The sequence below is a fragment of the Tinamus guttatus genome, unplaced genomic scaffold (genome assembly GCF_059628265.1).
Source record: "Tinamus guttatus ecotype Peru unplaced genomic scaffold, ASM5962826v1 Tinamus_guttatus_pri_ptg000150l, whole genome shotgun sequence".
Lineage (NCBI taxonomy): Eukaryota > Metazoa > Chordata > Aves > Tinamiformes > Tinamidae > Tinamus > Tinamus guttatus.
In genome coordinates, this window is record NW_028288684.1 from 1,107,823 (window position 1) to 1,123,305 (window position 15,483).

The 15,483-nt window shown below is 43.3% G+C and overlaps 1 protein-coding gene across 2 annotated transcripts in view; it reads left to right on the forward strand.

The window, feature by feature from the left end:
• WDFY2 (WD repeat and FYVE domain containing 2) overlaps positions 1-15,483 on the forward strand; it is a 76,638-nt gene that overhangs the window by 34,855 nt on the left and 26,300 nt on the right. For both annotated transcript variants that reach the window (XM_088522273.1, XM_088522272.1), the window contains exon 2: positions 15,287-15,354. In XM_088522273.1, coding sequence (XP_088378399.1) covers positions 15,348-15,354 — 7 coding nt within the window. In that variant the 5' untranslated portion in view covers positions 15,287-15,347. The remainder of the gene's footprint in view (positions 1-15,286; positions 15,355-15,483) is intronic.

Here is a 15,483-nt window from a genome sequence, read left to right on the forward strand (position 1 = left end):
GGGTACATTTAAAAAAAAAAAACAGTTTGTGTCAATTATAATCTACAGATGTGTCACCTCTTGATGTCCTTTACATGAGTTCAGGGATGTTTGCCTCTCTGAATTTGGGTGAGTGGACTGTGGGGTACTGTGCATTCTGGTGAAGAACCCCATGCTCGTTCCGAATGAGCAGAGCTGGCCGGCTTTGTGCCGTGGATTCGTACAGTTGCTCAGGAGTTAAATCAGAAATGAAGCTGGAAGTCATTGAAGTGCACTGCCTCATCCCCGTGATGCCCAACACAGCATGAAGCAGTAAGAACCGACCGCTTTTGAATTTCAGGATGTTGCCCTTTGTCTTAGCTTGGAAAGAAATTTAAATGGGAGGAGGTTGCAGAACAAAGCCAGATCCTTCCTTTAGAGCTGACTTTTATCTCAAGACCTCAAATCTGCTCCTTCCAAGATAGGAGAGCCGCTTCCCCAGTGAGCAACAGCAGTGGAGATCCGGAGGACACAAGATCTGGAGGATCGGAAGGTCTGGATAGGAATTCCAGAGGATCTTCTTGCATCATTTCACTTAAATAATGTATTCTCCCAAACCTGGGAAAGGAGGTGGTGTTACATCCTCTCTGTGCCAGTGTAGTAGACTTGGTTTTCCTGTGTTATCCTTACAAAGGGATGGTTTTCCCTGGCACGTAGTTGCCTCTGCCTGTTGCCCTCTTCTATCATTTTATTTTCCCCCTTGCGAGGAACAAGTGGTTCTAGGATTGCCTCTAGGATCTGTAGCTGGTGAATCCTCTGCTGTTTGCTCCTTTTCCCTTGCCAAAATGCAGTCTGGGCCACTTGTCTGTCCCAAATTAGCAGATAAGCTGATTTGGTCTGGACAGATGGGAACTGCAGGAGAATCTGCAGGGTGGATGGTAGTGTGTTGCAGAGAGAATCTAATGTTGCTAAATATAAAATTTTCTTCTTCACATATTTTGTAGAATTCTAAGTTATATCCATCTGCTTTAAAAAAATAAAAACATGTACAGCTGCTCTCAATTAAGCAAACACTGCTGGGATGCATAAGGGGAGAAGATGGATAAGGAAAGCAGTTCTAATAATTCAGCAGATTTGCTTGTCTCAGTACAGAATATACCAACCCAGACAGAATATTGGATAATTAGAGGGATTTGGGGGTAAGGAAGGAGAACAGGGCCCAAGAACAGCTTTCTTAAGAGACTGGAAAGACTGACCATAAAGAGGAAGTATAAAATGGTATAAAGTTATGTCAGTATATAAAGTATATAAGTATAAAATAAAAATTCACAGCAACTAGCCAGTGAAGAACCAATGGAGTAGAGGGAGCAGAAACTTCTCATCTTGGAATACAGCAACAAGATGATGTTCAGGAAAATTAGCAGTTGACTAACTTTAAGATGATAAAAGAAAATTAACGCAATATAAAGTTGGATGCCAAAGGATGGGAGAGCTGGTACATGCCTATACGAATGAGAGTGCTGGAGATAGAAAGAAAAAAAAAAGCTTAAAGTTTTGTTTTGTTTTGTTTTAATAATAACACTTGAAGTTTAGGATGGGCTGTGTGGTCTTGCAGCGCAGGTTTCTGCTCAGATGCATTGATATCCACGCACCCCACTCCAGACTGTGAGACCAGCAGGTTGTCTGCTAAGCCCTGAAGGTGCATGCTGAGTTTTGGGCTCTGCCTGCCCCTCCCAAGCCACCTTTCAAAGACCCTGATGAGGAGAAACCCAAGGACCTTGGCGGGGCAGGCTTGTTCCTCTGCAGCACAAGGACAAACCTTTGGGGCTTGGGCTGGCTGTTTTGCTGCTCTGCCCTGCTCTCCGTGTGCCTCTGGGAGCAGCGCTGGCACCAGAGTGGCTGGCCTTGCTCCCCTCCTTGCCCCAAAGTGCAGGGCCTCCCCAGCAGGGCCGTCCTGCCTAACCCGGGCAGCGGGGACGCTTCTCACCACCTCTGGCAGCACAAAGCGGCCGGGAGCAGGGGGTGCGCAAGGACAGGGAACAGCTCTGAGTCAGGCCGCCCCGAGAGTGAAGTGGTGGCCAACGGGGAAGTGAGGGAACGTGTTATCACCTGTGAATCATCCTGGAAACTCAGGGGTGGGCTGGAGGAACTGGAAGTGGGAGCTTTCTGCAGAAGGACCTTGATGCCCCGAGGGAGCGTTTCCAGAGGCACTTTGGTGTGGCGCAGAGCAGGCAAATGCATTCCAAGTAAATGTGTCTCTGGAAAAAGAGTGCCATGATTGTTCACCAGTATTTAAAAATATTTCAAATTGCATGTTTTAAATACAGCAGCCCAACTGTTCTTGTAGCTGGAATTTCAATAAGCCTTCCATATCTACAACCTTGCATGACCCGCCAATTGTGCCAGCTGTTGGTGAGGAACTTACCTGTACAATACCAAAGGACAATTGACAATTTTTATTTTTTTTTTTCATGGAGATCAAAACAGGAAAAGTATCTAATTAAGCTGTCAATTCTAATTAAGCTGTCAGAAATACATACATAATTTGAAAAGTAACAGCTTTAATGGGAACTGTGCAAATATTTGGGCTCAAAAACTATTTGCTTGCAAAGGTATTCATTCATGTGAGAATCTTATTGATGATCTCAAAGTCAGGCTCATGGAAAGAGGTTTTCCACTGCAGTTTTTGTGCTGCATGAATTAAACATTACATGTTTACATGTTGAACGAAATAAGTATTTTCTCAGTGGCAAACAATAGTTTTGAGGTTGTGCTTGCTCTTGTCTTCTTGCAGCTAGAACCCTTTTTCTGGTACACTTAATTGTTAATCATGCTGTGATCCACAGATACCTGCAATAAATGGTTCTGCACTTTTTAATGTCTAAAATATCCACCAAGAAGCAGTGAAGAAATCTGTGAGTTAATTTAGCAATATTTTGCAGTGGATGATGCCAGTGACACACACCCAGCAAATGAAAATGCTGACAGAGAGCATCATGCTAAGGATGTGGAAATATGGGTTGCTTCCCCTGCAGTAAGTACATAATTAGTAGATGTTGCACTGTATAGTTAAGCAAGGAAAACATTTATATGGAAAACAAATGATGAGGCCTAAAGACATGACTACTGAAGCCAAGACCTCCCTTTTTCCTTTTCATCCCTCTATTATTTGCAAACGTTGTTCTTCTGCAGTCACCTCTCTTCTGAGGTGCTATACTGTTTTCCCACTGATGTCATTGTGTCACTTCCGAGCAAAATGGGAATAAGCAGTAAAATAGAGACATTTTATTCAACTCTAACGTACTGGCATATATTTTGTTGTTTGTTGTAATTTTCAACCAGAAACTTCAAATTACTGTTTGGGATAAAATATCAGTATTTTTTCTGTATATTAACCTCTATATTAATGCAACTTTTAAAAAATGTAATACTTGTAGTGTGCATATATAAAATGGGTTTGTCTAGCTCTCAGTGCACAGATTCACAAGCATTATATTATTATGTATGCTGCACACATAACATGTCAAGGGAAGAGGCATAAATGCTAAGTTTGAGGATGATCACTAACTTAGTTGGTAGCCGGTAGCAGCTCTGAAAGAAAAATGTTGTTTATTCTACAGGACAGATTTTTCTATAGGACATCTTGGAAGCAGGATGGTGACTTGGTAGTTTCTTCTCTGTAGCCTTTTGCTTCCCTGCTGATTTAAAGGGGAGCTGGAGGGTTGCTTTCTTGTAAATCACTGATCTGTTGGATGTTTTTAGCATGGCACATTTATTGCATAGCAGGCCTGTATTTTAATCTAATGAGGATCTTTCTAATAACGTTCATTACTTAAACATCTGAGTGTGAGAAGGAGGCAAAAGCAGTTCAATTGAAATAATTAAATTATCCACTGAGATTACCTTCAAAAGGTGGTGGGGTTCCCGAATCGATAGTACTGAAAGTCCTGAGACGACAGCGATTGTGGAAAGAGATCGTTCGATGTGGTGCAGGTGGTGGGGTGCAGGCGGCAGGAAGGAGGGAGGAAGGGAAGGAGGAATGAAAATCATTTTGTTATCCCAAAGCCCAGTAAGGAAGGCTAATGCATAATCACAGCTGGAGAGTTGGGCAGAGAGGAACCTCATGAGCTTCAACAAGGACAAGGGCAGGATCCTGCACCTGGCAAGAAATAACCCCAGGCACCAGGACAGATTAGGGGTTGACCTGCTGGAAAGCAGCTCCGCAGAGAGGGATTTGGGAGTCCCGGTTGACACCAAGTTAACCATGAGGCAGCAGTGTGCCCTCGTGGCCAAGAAGGCCAATGGGATCCTGGCTGCATCAGGAGGAACGTTGCCAGCAGGTGGAGGGAGGGGATCCTGCCCCTCTGCTCAGCTCTGGTGAGGCCACACCTGGAGTATTGGGTGCAGTTCTGGGCTCCCCAGTACAAGAGGGACATTGAGCTTCTAGAGAGGGTTCAGCGGAGAGCCACGAAGATGCTTAAGGGACTGGAGCATTTGTCGTATGAGGAAAGACTAAGCGAGCTGGGCCTGTTTAGTCTGGAGAAAAGAGGGCTGAGAGGAGATTTGATCAACATGTTCAAGTACCTGAGGGGTGACTGTAGGGAGGATGGGGCCAGGCTCTTCTTGGTGGCGGCCGGTGACAGGACGAGGGGTAACGGGTGTAAGTTGAAACACAGGAAGTTCCACCTCCATGTGAGGAAGAACTTCTTTCCTGTGAGGGTGACGGAGCCCTGGAATAGGCTGCCCAGAGAGGTTGTGGAGTCTCCTTCTCTGGAGATCTTCCAAACCCACCTGGATGCCACCCTGTGCCACGTGCTCTAGGTGACCCTGCTGGAACAGGGGGTTTAGAGGCCCCTTCCAACCTCAACCATTCTATGATTCTGTGATCTTAGTGAGGAAAGTAATTCTGAAACTTTGCTGGAAAGGAATAATTTATGAAGTTATTAATAATTTTAAAGCTGTAGGTTTGATGCTTGCTGAAAATGGCAGTTACCTGCGTTTAGCTGCACTTGCAGGTGCAATTTCCTTCTCTGCAGCGCTTAGGCTGGGACATGGTACCATCTCTGCAGCTTCCTGCGCTCCTGAGTTAGCAGGGCTTTTGTGAAGCTGCTGCACACCTGGGGCAGCTCAGCTGTCTGAACCTTGTGCGAGTACCCTGTGGGTGACCCACAGTTCCTCTGCTTTTGACTTCTGGTTCATTTTTGGTGTCTGTTTACTTGGCCAAAGTCTCGACAATGGAGACTGGTCAGGATCAGATTTTGGTCCTGTGCCTAAATGGCAGAACACTCGCTGCTTCCAGGCATGTGTGCTTGGGAGACTGGAAGAGAAATCCCTGAACTGCAGCTCTCACTGTCCAGAAAACTCTTTGAAAAAGAGAGGGGTGGAAACTGTTTCACAGCTGAGCAGAATAACTGGCATGTTGTTATGTTCTGACTAATAAAAATCCCATTCTCCAAAGATTGTCTCATAAGACTGTTTGTGTTCCAGTCGCTTCTCACAAAATACCAAAAGCACTTCTATTTAAAACAGAACCAGAGTTAAATAAAGAGGTCTGTCTTTCTCTTAGGTCTCAATGCCAGTGATGAGTGCAATGTTTTTCCCCTGATACACCCATGCAGTTCTGTAGCTCCATATAACCTAACAGAGCTTCAAAAGTTTCCCTACTATGCAGTCTGTATTTACATTTAGTTTACAGGAGCAGAAATTAAGTGAACAAATACTGTACAAAGCAAGGCAGGAGTTAGAATATTGTGTAAGCCAGGTGTGACCTTGCTGCTGTAAAAGCAGCTCAACTATGAAGAGAAAATAGTCTGAAAATTTGCCATTTTTCACTGCACCTACCTGCTTACTTGGCATATTACAGTGTACAAGACAGGTGACAGATGTGCAGTGCTTTGAGCTTGTCATTTCTTTCCTGAAGCACTTTTGCATTGCACTCCCTTCCAAGGCTTTTCCCCCCTTTTCCTCCTGAGCAGAAAGGAGGTAGCAAAGCTCTGTAAGAGCATTAGCTGCTCCCCTTAGTCTACCAAACTGCCGAGTAGTTCATTCTCTGCCTTCTCTGGACATGTTGGCCCAAATTGAGATTAATCACAATAAAAATTTTATGTAAAATACTTGGATCTTTGCAGGATCCAGAGTCTTAGTGGAGCTCCATAGCAAGAAACCATACCGTGCAACTCCGAAAGCTGGTGTTGCATATCCGTGAGGCAAGAGCCATGGGAGAGCACAGGTCTCTGGTGCGAAGAGGGTCCATAGAGCTGATTACTGGGTAGGGATCACTTCCCCAAGCTCAAGAGCAGGGCAGCCCTGTCGGTAAGAAGGCGAGCGAAGCAGGCAGGAGACCTGCATGGGTGAACAAGGATCATGGAGGGGGGAAGCAGGGACAGGACATGTTGGAGAAATACAGGAATGTTGTCTGAGTATGCAGGGATGGGACTAGGAAAGCTGTATCCCATTTGGAGTTTAGTCTGCCAAGGGATGTTGAGGACACCAAGGAGGGCTCTTGAAATATATCAGTAACAAAAGGGAGAGTAGGGAAAATGTGGGCCAGCTACTACGTGGGGCAGGGGCACTGGTGACGAAGGGTACAGAGAAGGCAGAGATACCGATCCTGCCTTTGCTTCAGTCTTGACTGCTCAAACTAACCCCTAGGGCTCCTACACGCTGGAAAAGTCTAGAGAAAGGGGGGTTTTCCCTTGATGGAGGAGAATCAGGCTGGAGACCTTGATTTCAGAGATCATGTAGGCAAATGTGACATCCAGAAGGCTTTCAGCAATGTCTCCCATAGCGTCAGGAAGTGGGGGTTAGATGAGTAGGCAGTGAGGAGGAGTGAGATCTGGCTGCATGGCAGAGCGCAGAGGATTGTGCTCAGTAGTGCAAAGTCTGGTTGGAGCCTGTAGCTAGTGATGTCCCCCAGGGGTCAACTGGGTTCAGTCTTGTGCAATTTATTCCTCAGTGAGCTGGATGAAAGGACAGAGCACAACCTCAGCAAGTTTGCAAATGACACCGAACTGGGAGGAGTGACTGATACACAAGGGGGCTGTGCTGCCCTTCAGAGGGACCTCGACAGGCTGGAGGGATGGACGGGGAGGAAACTCATGGAGTGCAACAAAGGGAAGTGCAGAGCAGCGACCCCGTGCACCACTACGGGGTGGGGGATGACCTGCTGGAGAGCAGCTCTGTGAAGAAGGCTCTGGAAGTCCTCATGGACAGGTTGACCATGAGGCAGCAATGTGTCCTGGTGGCCAGGAAGGCCAGTAGGATCTTGTGGTGTGTTAGGAGGAGTGTTGCCAGCAAGTCAAGGGAGGGGATCCTGCCCCTCTACTCTGCCCTGGCAAGGTCTTATCAGGAGTCCTGGGTCCAGTGCTGGGCTCCCCAGTACAGGAGGGACACAGAGCTACTGGAGGGGGTCCAGCGGAGGGCTGCTAAGATGACTACGGGACTCGATCGTCTCTCACATGAGGCAGAACTGGAGCTATTCAGTCTGAAGAAAAAAGACTGAGAGGGAATCAATGCGTATAAGTATCTGAAGGGAGGTGGCATGGAGGATGGGGCCAGACTTTTTTCAGTGGTGCCCAGTCACAGGAGAAGAGGCAATAGGCACAAAGTGAGCAGAGAAAGTTTCTTCTGAACATGAGGGAGAACTTCTTCACCCTGAGGGTGATGGAGCACTGGAACAGGTTGCCTCAGAGAGGTTGTGGAGTCTCTTTCCTTGGTGATACTCAGAATCTGTCTGGACACAGTCTGGGGCTTTAGGTGCTTTAGGTGTCCCTGCTTGAGCAGTGGAGTTGAACTAGATGATCTACAGAGGTCCCTTCCACCCTGAACCGCTCTGTGATTTGGTGATTCCGTGATTGTGAGGGAGGGCAAAGAGTTAATGTTTAATGAGGAATGACGTCAAATGTGACAAAAAACATTGTCACTGGCTGATGGTCAAAAAAAGTGAATGACTGAACACACTTGAGGGTTTCTGTCCTGCTCTTCTCTTTGAACCAGACTCTAAAGTTGCTACTGAGGTCACCAACTGGGTGCTTGCATTGTAAATGTGGCATCACAGAAGAAAAACGAGAGGTCTAGAGCCTCTGTTAACCTGTATATGGTAAGTGCAGTGTAGGTCACCATCACAGATGCCCTTTTTCTGTGGTGAGCCTCACCTGAACCTCCTCAGCCAGCCCAGCTGAGCAGGGTGAAAGCGAGACGGGGGTTTGTGTAACTGGGACCAGGGGCAGCCGTTGCTCCCGTGGCGCCCGGGGCTCCCTGGTGCGTCTGTGCCCTGAGCCTGATGCTTGAGTTACAGACTGAGTTTACAGTGAAGATACTGTGTCTTCCAGAAGATCACTTATGTAGTCAGTTCTAAGCATTAACCTCTCTTTAAAAGACCTGAGATAAAAGTTTGTTTGTTTGTTTTTCAAACTTTCATCTCTTTTCCACTCACCATCCCCCTCTCATGAACTAGTGGTTATATTTTGTTTAAGAAATTGAACCTGACCTTTTATTACAGGAGAGACCCTGGAATAGTTGTGTAATGCTGAATAACTATGCATTATCTCACAGTCTTACTAAAAGTTGTTAATAAATCCTTGAATAATTACTTTTAAATTGCACATACCTCCAGCAAAAGCAGTGAAAACAGTGTAGGACTTGAAATGTGCCCTGATGTTTTACAGTTTCATGGAACCTGCTATCGGAATTGGTAATAGTCTCCCAGTAGGTTGGGATGAGGTGATTCTGGGAGGTACGTGAGGTGGTTCTGGGAAGTACAGGATGTACTTCCCTGGATCCTTCGGGGGGAAGTGTGTAGGACATTCAGGTTCTTTTTGGTTTAGTTTCGGGGTTTTTGACTTAAAATGAGGGTCTGCTAAAGAAACCTCTTGATGCCCCGGGTTTTGATGCTCTACCATTAAAATTCTTTTTTCTCTGCAACACAGGCTAGTTTGGAAATCAGCTCTGCTTTTTGTCTATTGTTTTCACATCTTTCCTTGCACAATTTATCACAGAAGCGAGACTCTCCGTGGCGGGTTACAGAACTGGTTCTCAGAGCTAGTTCTCAAGCTTCCATTTAGCATGAAAGGCCTTTTCTTCTTTCAGAAAATACCCCTAGCAGCTCTTATCGTTAACTGGCAGGAGCCTGAATCTCTTCACGTCTCTGGCCCACAAAAGTCCCTGCAGAAACTGCGGAAGTTTATAATACTGTAGTATCTTCAGAACAGTTGTTAAATATTTGTCTTCCTCCCACTTCTAATGACAGTGCTCTTCTGTCTGAGAGGGTGAAACTATCTGTTCTGTGGTCAGGTTTAAATAGTACTGCTGTATCTAATGGTAGCAGATAAAGGTTCTGCCGTTCCCAGCACAGATGCTCAGCTTTCATAGACCTGCGGCTTTTGAACAATTCTGGTTTGCTTATTAATGGATAGTTAAGTTTATGGTGTTCGTGGTGAGACATATGCACCTGAAGTCCATTAGACATGCAGAAAATCTTGCAGGTAAGCACTGCGCCTGGATATAGTGTTATTCTAAAGTATCTTCCTGCCTGTTAAGTGGCTAGATAGGAATTTTAAAATAATTATAGAATAGTTCAGTGTCTTCCTATTTGGAGGCTGTTCTTTGTTAAACCAGCCCTGTGGTTAGGACAGCTTTCAGAAGGGAATGTATTTTTTTTGTCAACCATGTGGTGTCATTTGCAATGAAGACTTAAATGCCTTTTCTAAGGGGCAAAGATACTAACAGGTTGAGATGGGAGGGGAGGATCTCCAGGTGAACCTGTCAGGACTTTAGAAACTGACAGGTGAAAGTTTTTGTGCCACGCACTACAAATGGAAATACAACCCATTTCACACCTGGTATTGTGTTTGATGATCACCCTTTTTTGCTGTGTGTTCCTCCAGGAGTGTGCATGGATTTTCCAGTCAAAATAAATGACAGTCTGTGGGGTTTTTTAACTATTGTTATTATTATTTTGCAATCCAAAGGCATAGAAATCTAACTTTGGTTTGATAAGTGAAGGAGAATAAGCTTTGGCAGTTTCCAAAACTTCTGAAAACTTTTATTTTCAGTGTTTAAGAAAAAGGGCTTTCCAAACAAAAGGTGGAGGAACAGGAACTTCTTGAAACTTCTTATTGGTTAAACATACATCAAACCCAGCAAAACCTCTTGAGTAGGTTAGGAATAAGTAGGAGGCTGACATAGTTTTAATATATATAGTTGCAGAACACTTCAGGTACTAAAACTTAAGGAGAAAAGTGTCAGGTGTAGGGGATACAGCTATTTCTAAATGATTAGTCATCAATTGAGTATTTAGTATAATAGGTAGAATAAGATTTGAGATCTTCCTCTAGCTGAAGCATCAGCTTAAGTCTTGCTTCCATAAGTGACTGCCAAATGGTGAAAGCTGGAAAGTCCCCTAGGGAAAAACAGTAGTGACCAAGCTGGCAGCATTGGATTATTCATCTGAACAGTTCAGAGCAAAACTGTTTTTTCCTTTTTATTTATAAAATTCTTAAGGGTAAATTCTGCTTTTTACTGCACCTTGCACAGTGGTTCTGCAGCACAGACCAGAGTGTCTGTTACTGTCTATGGGTAAAATATCTGTTTAAATATGAGAAGTTGTAGCTTGTGAAGGACATCTTCAATGGCTGCAGCAAAGCCTTCAGTGGGTTGTTTTGCTGGAGGTCTCTTTTGTGAAGGCTTCTCTGGAATTGTCAGCACATGTTTCTTTCAACGGTTGATCTTTCCACTTGTACCCAGTTCCTTAATTTTGGCACTTTTGACTGTTGAATAAAATACTTGTGCGCTTTTCTCCAGATGGCTTATTTACTAAAAGAATGTGTTGGGAGGCAGCTAAAAATAGACCTTCTAATGGGTGATATCACTGCAGTATTTCATATTCCTCAGGTGAGTCCTGTCTCCCATTTATCTGAGATCGTCACCCAACAGAAGGTGCTTGACCAGAGGGATTTTTTTTTTGGTCATGTGTGTATGCACGTAAGAAAGACTATTTGTTGCCATTCAAAATGTAGCATGCTAATTTCATTAACATTTCATGCTGATACATACATATATATGTAATATGTATATGTAATATATACATATGTATGCTAATACTAATACATACATCTCTTGGTCAAGTATTAGTCTAAGTATTAATGAACATTCTGCTAGTAATTATTCTGATAATCTGAAATTTTAAGAAGGCATAACTATCTTACATATGGTTCAAGGCATAAAAGATCCCAAGCAAGTTAAAATGCTATTTAAAGAATACTTACAAAATATTGTAGTAGCTTCTGTGTGCTGAGGACAACCTTGCTGTGCCATACAGCTGGCAGCTAGTGTATGCCCGGAGTGTAAAGGCAAGTACAGGAGTGAAAAGAAATATTAAAAAATTCAGGAGAGAGGAACAAGGACGGAAATTATTCCAAACTGATACATCAGATTTATTTGCTTACACAACATATTTAGACCCAGTGCTTATATTGGTATCCTGAAGAGCTGGAGTCTAATGGATACCTAGCTTCTGCCTTTAATGGTGGTATTAGTATTCCTAAAGCAAAGTTAACAGCACTGCAAAACATCCTAAGACAGCGCTTAGGCACCTGAGGTAGGTCTGTATTGCATGCAACAACTGTATTTGCCTTTTCCCTTCATTCAAAGCACCAGGAATAAATGGCAGGAGTCTCATGTAGGGTGCAGTTCCAGAGGCTCAACCCTGCAGCTCAAAGTGGTACCTGCTTTTCCAGCAGGGAGACAACAGGGAGGGATTGAACAGGGAGAACCCATTTTTCCTCTTAAGTACACATTGTCACATACCCTTAATATATGAGGAGTTAGCTTGTCCTTTGCATAGTGGAATTATTTTTATATTTGGAGAAAAAAAAATTGTAGATGAAATCAATCATGAAAGCACTAGAAAAGTATCCATCAGTTTGACAGGTTCCCAAAGTCTTTCCAGGACAGTCCAGGGGTGAGACCAAAGGGACAAGTCACATCCGCTGAGATGCTCCATGACTCCATGAGCAGCTGAAGATGGGAGCTGCTTGGATGAGGGCTTGGTAACCACTCAACCACCAAGTTGTTTTTCTGAGAAATGTCTTTAATAAGTACATTTTCATTCATGCTTGTTTTGTTCTTGACTTTCCTTAGAGGCTTTAAAAGCTCTGCACTTTATTTCAAGTGGGTTTTAATTGTATTAGGAAGTATACAGAACTGCACCCGAGAAGAAGATACCCTCTTCTCTCAGAATTTGGCATCTGCCAGGTTCAATTATTAGCGGTTTGTTCTGTGGCCTCAATCTCCTTTGAGAACATGTTACTTACCCAGAGAAGATGAATGAGCTGAGGTCAATCTTCCTTCTTTCCATAAAAGGCCCTGTCAAATCTAGTTATCTAATAGAAGAAAATCATGATTTATCACCTTCTGACATAGTAAGGATTTTTAGTTTTATATTAACTCATACTAAGATACTAGAATTTCATTGTAGTGCTTAACTTTTGAATGGTTGTTTTAAAGATACGTAAAGTAAAAAAATAACGTTTTAAGATCCTTTTTCTTCATTTAAAAAGATATAATGGGGAGATAAGTATTTCTGTGATGAGTTAAACTGACTTGCTGATTATGTTGCCTTTCAAACACCTTCACATTAGATAACACCCTTTCATACTGGTGTTATTCTTCTGTAAAAAAACGAGTTTTTAATTATTTCCTGACTTATTTACTTACTCTTTTTTCAGTTATTTGCCTCCTTTAATTTGTTTCTCATTTTGTATGAATTATCACTGAATTGGAATATATTTAACTATGCAATGAAATGGAAGGAACAAACTGTGTAGCTACAGAACAGCCTAGAGCACTAAAACATTTCCACTCTTAACAAGGAGCCTCTACCATCCTCTTTTTAATTTAAGCAAAAGATATTTGGTTTCAATGTAACTTTATTAGCAATGTGAACAGTAACATATTTTTCAAATTAAGTAGCAAGCCTGTATTATTTTAGTGGATGCAGTTTAAAAAAACCCTCGTAGCATCTAAATTATTGCCCTTTTTGCAAATAAACTTGATTTTTATTTCTTCCAGCTTTTGATTTTTTTATAAATGGTCTTTTTAACAAGTTGAATATGTTTTACAACTAGAATATGTTTTACCTCACTAGATATATAATTTACTAGAGCCTTAAAGTGGAATAAAAAGCAGTCTGTCCAAGCTTGAGAGTTTTGAAACCCTTAGGTTAAGAAGCTCAAGAAGGACAAATATCTTAGAGAATAATTGGTGTTCCTCCTCAGGGATGCTTTAAATTGAGTTATTTTAGTTGCCTGTGATTTATCGCATAACATTTTTGAGTATGAACTTTCATTTCCATTATAACTTTAGTTCTGGAGCGTAGACTAAGTATTACTTAGTATTATTGGGATCTTGTCTCTTTGGGATCCACCTCAGGGCCACAGTGAGCGGCGGCTGCCTCAGCCCGGCCTGGGCCGCAGGCTCCCGAGGAGGCCCTGCTGCTCGCAGACACGTGCGCGGAGGGGCCGGCGGGAGCAGCGCCCTCCACTCGGCGCTGAAAATCCAGTCTGGGCGCAGGGCGGGACGAGCGGAAGGCTGGCTTTGCAAGCCAGGGACACTTTAATGAAGCTCCTGTTTATTATCTTCTTTTTTTTTTTTTAATCTTAAGTTTACACACTAGTTCAAAGGACAAATAACTAGTTTTCAGGTTACTTCTGTTATGCCGTGTGATGCTTGATTTGCTTATATAATGTTCAACTATATAAGCTTCAAATAATGTATATTATATAGTTCAATTAATATTATTGCTTTCAACTTTTACTGGCTATAAAGGTTGAAATCTGCTCTTCTGTGAAAAAAGAGGTAATAATAGGACCATGCAATCCTTTACATAGGCCAAATTTTGCCATACTTCCTGAGCTGGAAAAAGTAATTCCTGCTTATTTCTTTTCTTAATACTATCATACTCAAGTTGTATTTTCGCTACCACATAATAAGGCTTAAAAAACACAGTCTTTTTTTAGATCCCCCATATATCTACCATTGCATGCCAACTTTAGGGGAAAAGAATAGAGACATGGGCAGTGTGAGTTGAAATGTATTGGGTTACACTAACAAAATGTTGTCTTGGATAACTAAATATTCTAGACAACATTAATATATTCATCATAAATCGGTTACAGAACACAGTAGGGAAGATTAGTAGTTAAAATTGGAGATAATAAGGATTTGAAGAAATCTAGGATGAGTAAGAGTTGGCAGCTATAGAGACAACAGTGAGCTTTGCAGAAATAAGAAACTACTCCTGAAGTTAACTGGGGACCAGTCACCTGCTGCTTTAACTGGTGACATGAATATTAGGCATATTTTGTTGAAATTGGCTGAAACTAAATTTGGGAGAGTTTCAATAGAAAAGAAGCCTCAGAGATCAGATAAAAAAAAGAGCAGATGCTGCTGAGGACTGAAGCAATAAATATTTAGAGACCTAAGTGGTACGTGATGGGGGTTCCTTGCCCCAGCTGCTGGATCTCCGGTGTGTGAAGGACACGGATGTGCTGCGTGTTTGCTGCAGGACAGAGAGCTGCTGATGGGGTACAGTTATCAGAAAGCAAAGGTGATCCCTGGATATGTCGGGAGGACCTCCAGCAGGGAGGAGAGCATGGAGGTCCCTGCGCAGCAGCCTGGAGTGCTGCAGAGGGCTAAGTGCCCCCACCTGGGAGCAGCAACTCCGTATGGATGGGGCTGGGAAGGACTGCCCGCTGCCTACTGCCCTCCGCATCCTCCCCGGAGAGGAATGAAGAGTTCGGCCTCTCCAGCCTCGTGCTGGGGAATGGCTGCTCTATGTGTATTGAGGGAAGGGATGTTTCTGAAGCTGAAGAACTTCTTGGTAGAGGTATAAATCGATTTAGTTCTAGTAAATAGAGGCTGAAAAGTTAGGAACTTTGTACCTAGGGTCAGCAGGTTTCCTGGAGCAGAGAAAAGTAGGAGGCAGCAGGTGGAGCCAGGGCAGCCCTGAAAGCAGGGAGAGGGATCCTGTGGAGCGGGAGCCTGGCTGGTCTCCCCCGAATCCTCCTCTGAGGCTCTGGATGAACTGTTGTGGAGCGGAGATGTTGAGGCTTGCATGGTGCCAAGGAAGAGGCTCCTCTCATTGCCTTACAGAGCTCCTCTGAAGCTGCCCTATCAGCTGCTGTATGAATTTGCGTGTTTAATTCTTCTCTGAGCAAAATCGTTTTATTTCAAAGATGGTCTCATGCACTCATCATCATCACCACGTTGTTTTCTTTCATAGTTACTTGTTACTTTTTCAAATACCTACTGTATTTTTTTTCTTTTGTAGAACAGTTCGAGTCTGGTTGAAGAGAGACAGTGGGCAGTACTGGCCCAGCATATACCACGCAATGCCATGTAAGTATATGGAGATGTTCACTGCCTACTGTGCATTTGCAAAATGCCTTTTCTGCTTTCGATGAAGCTTTGTGCTTACAACCATTTCCAGGATTGCTTCTCCCTATTAAATACTGTGCTTGAACAATC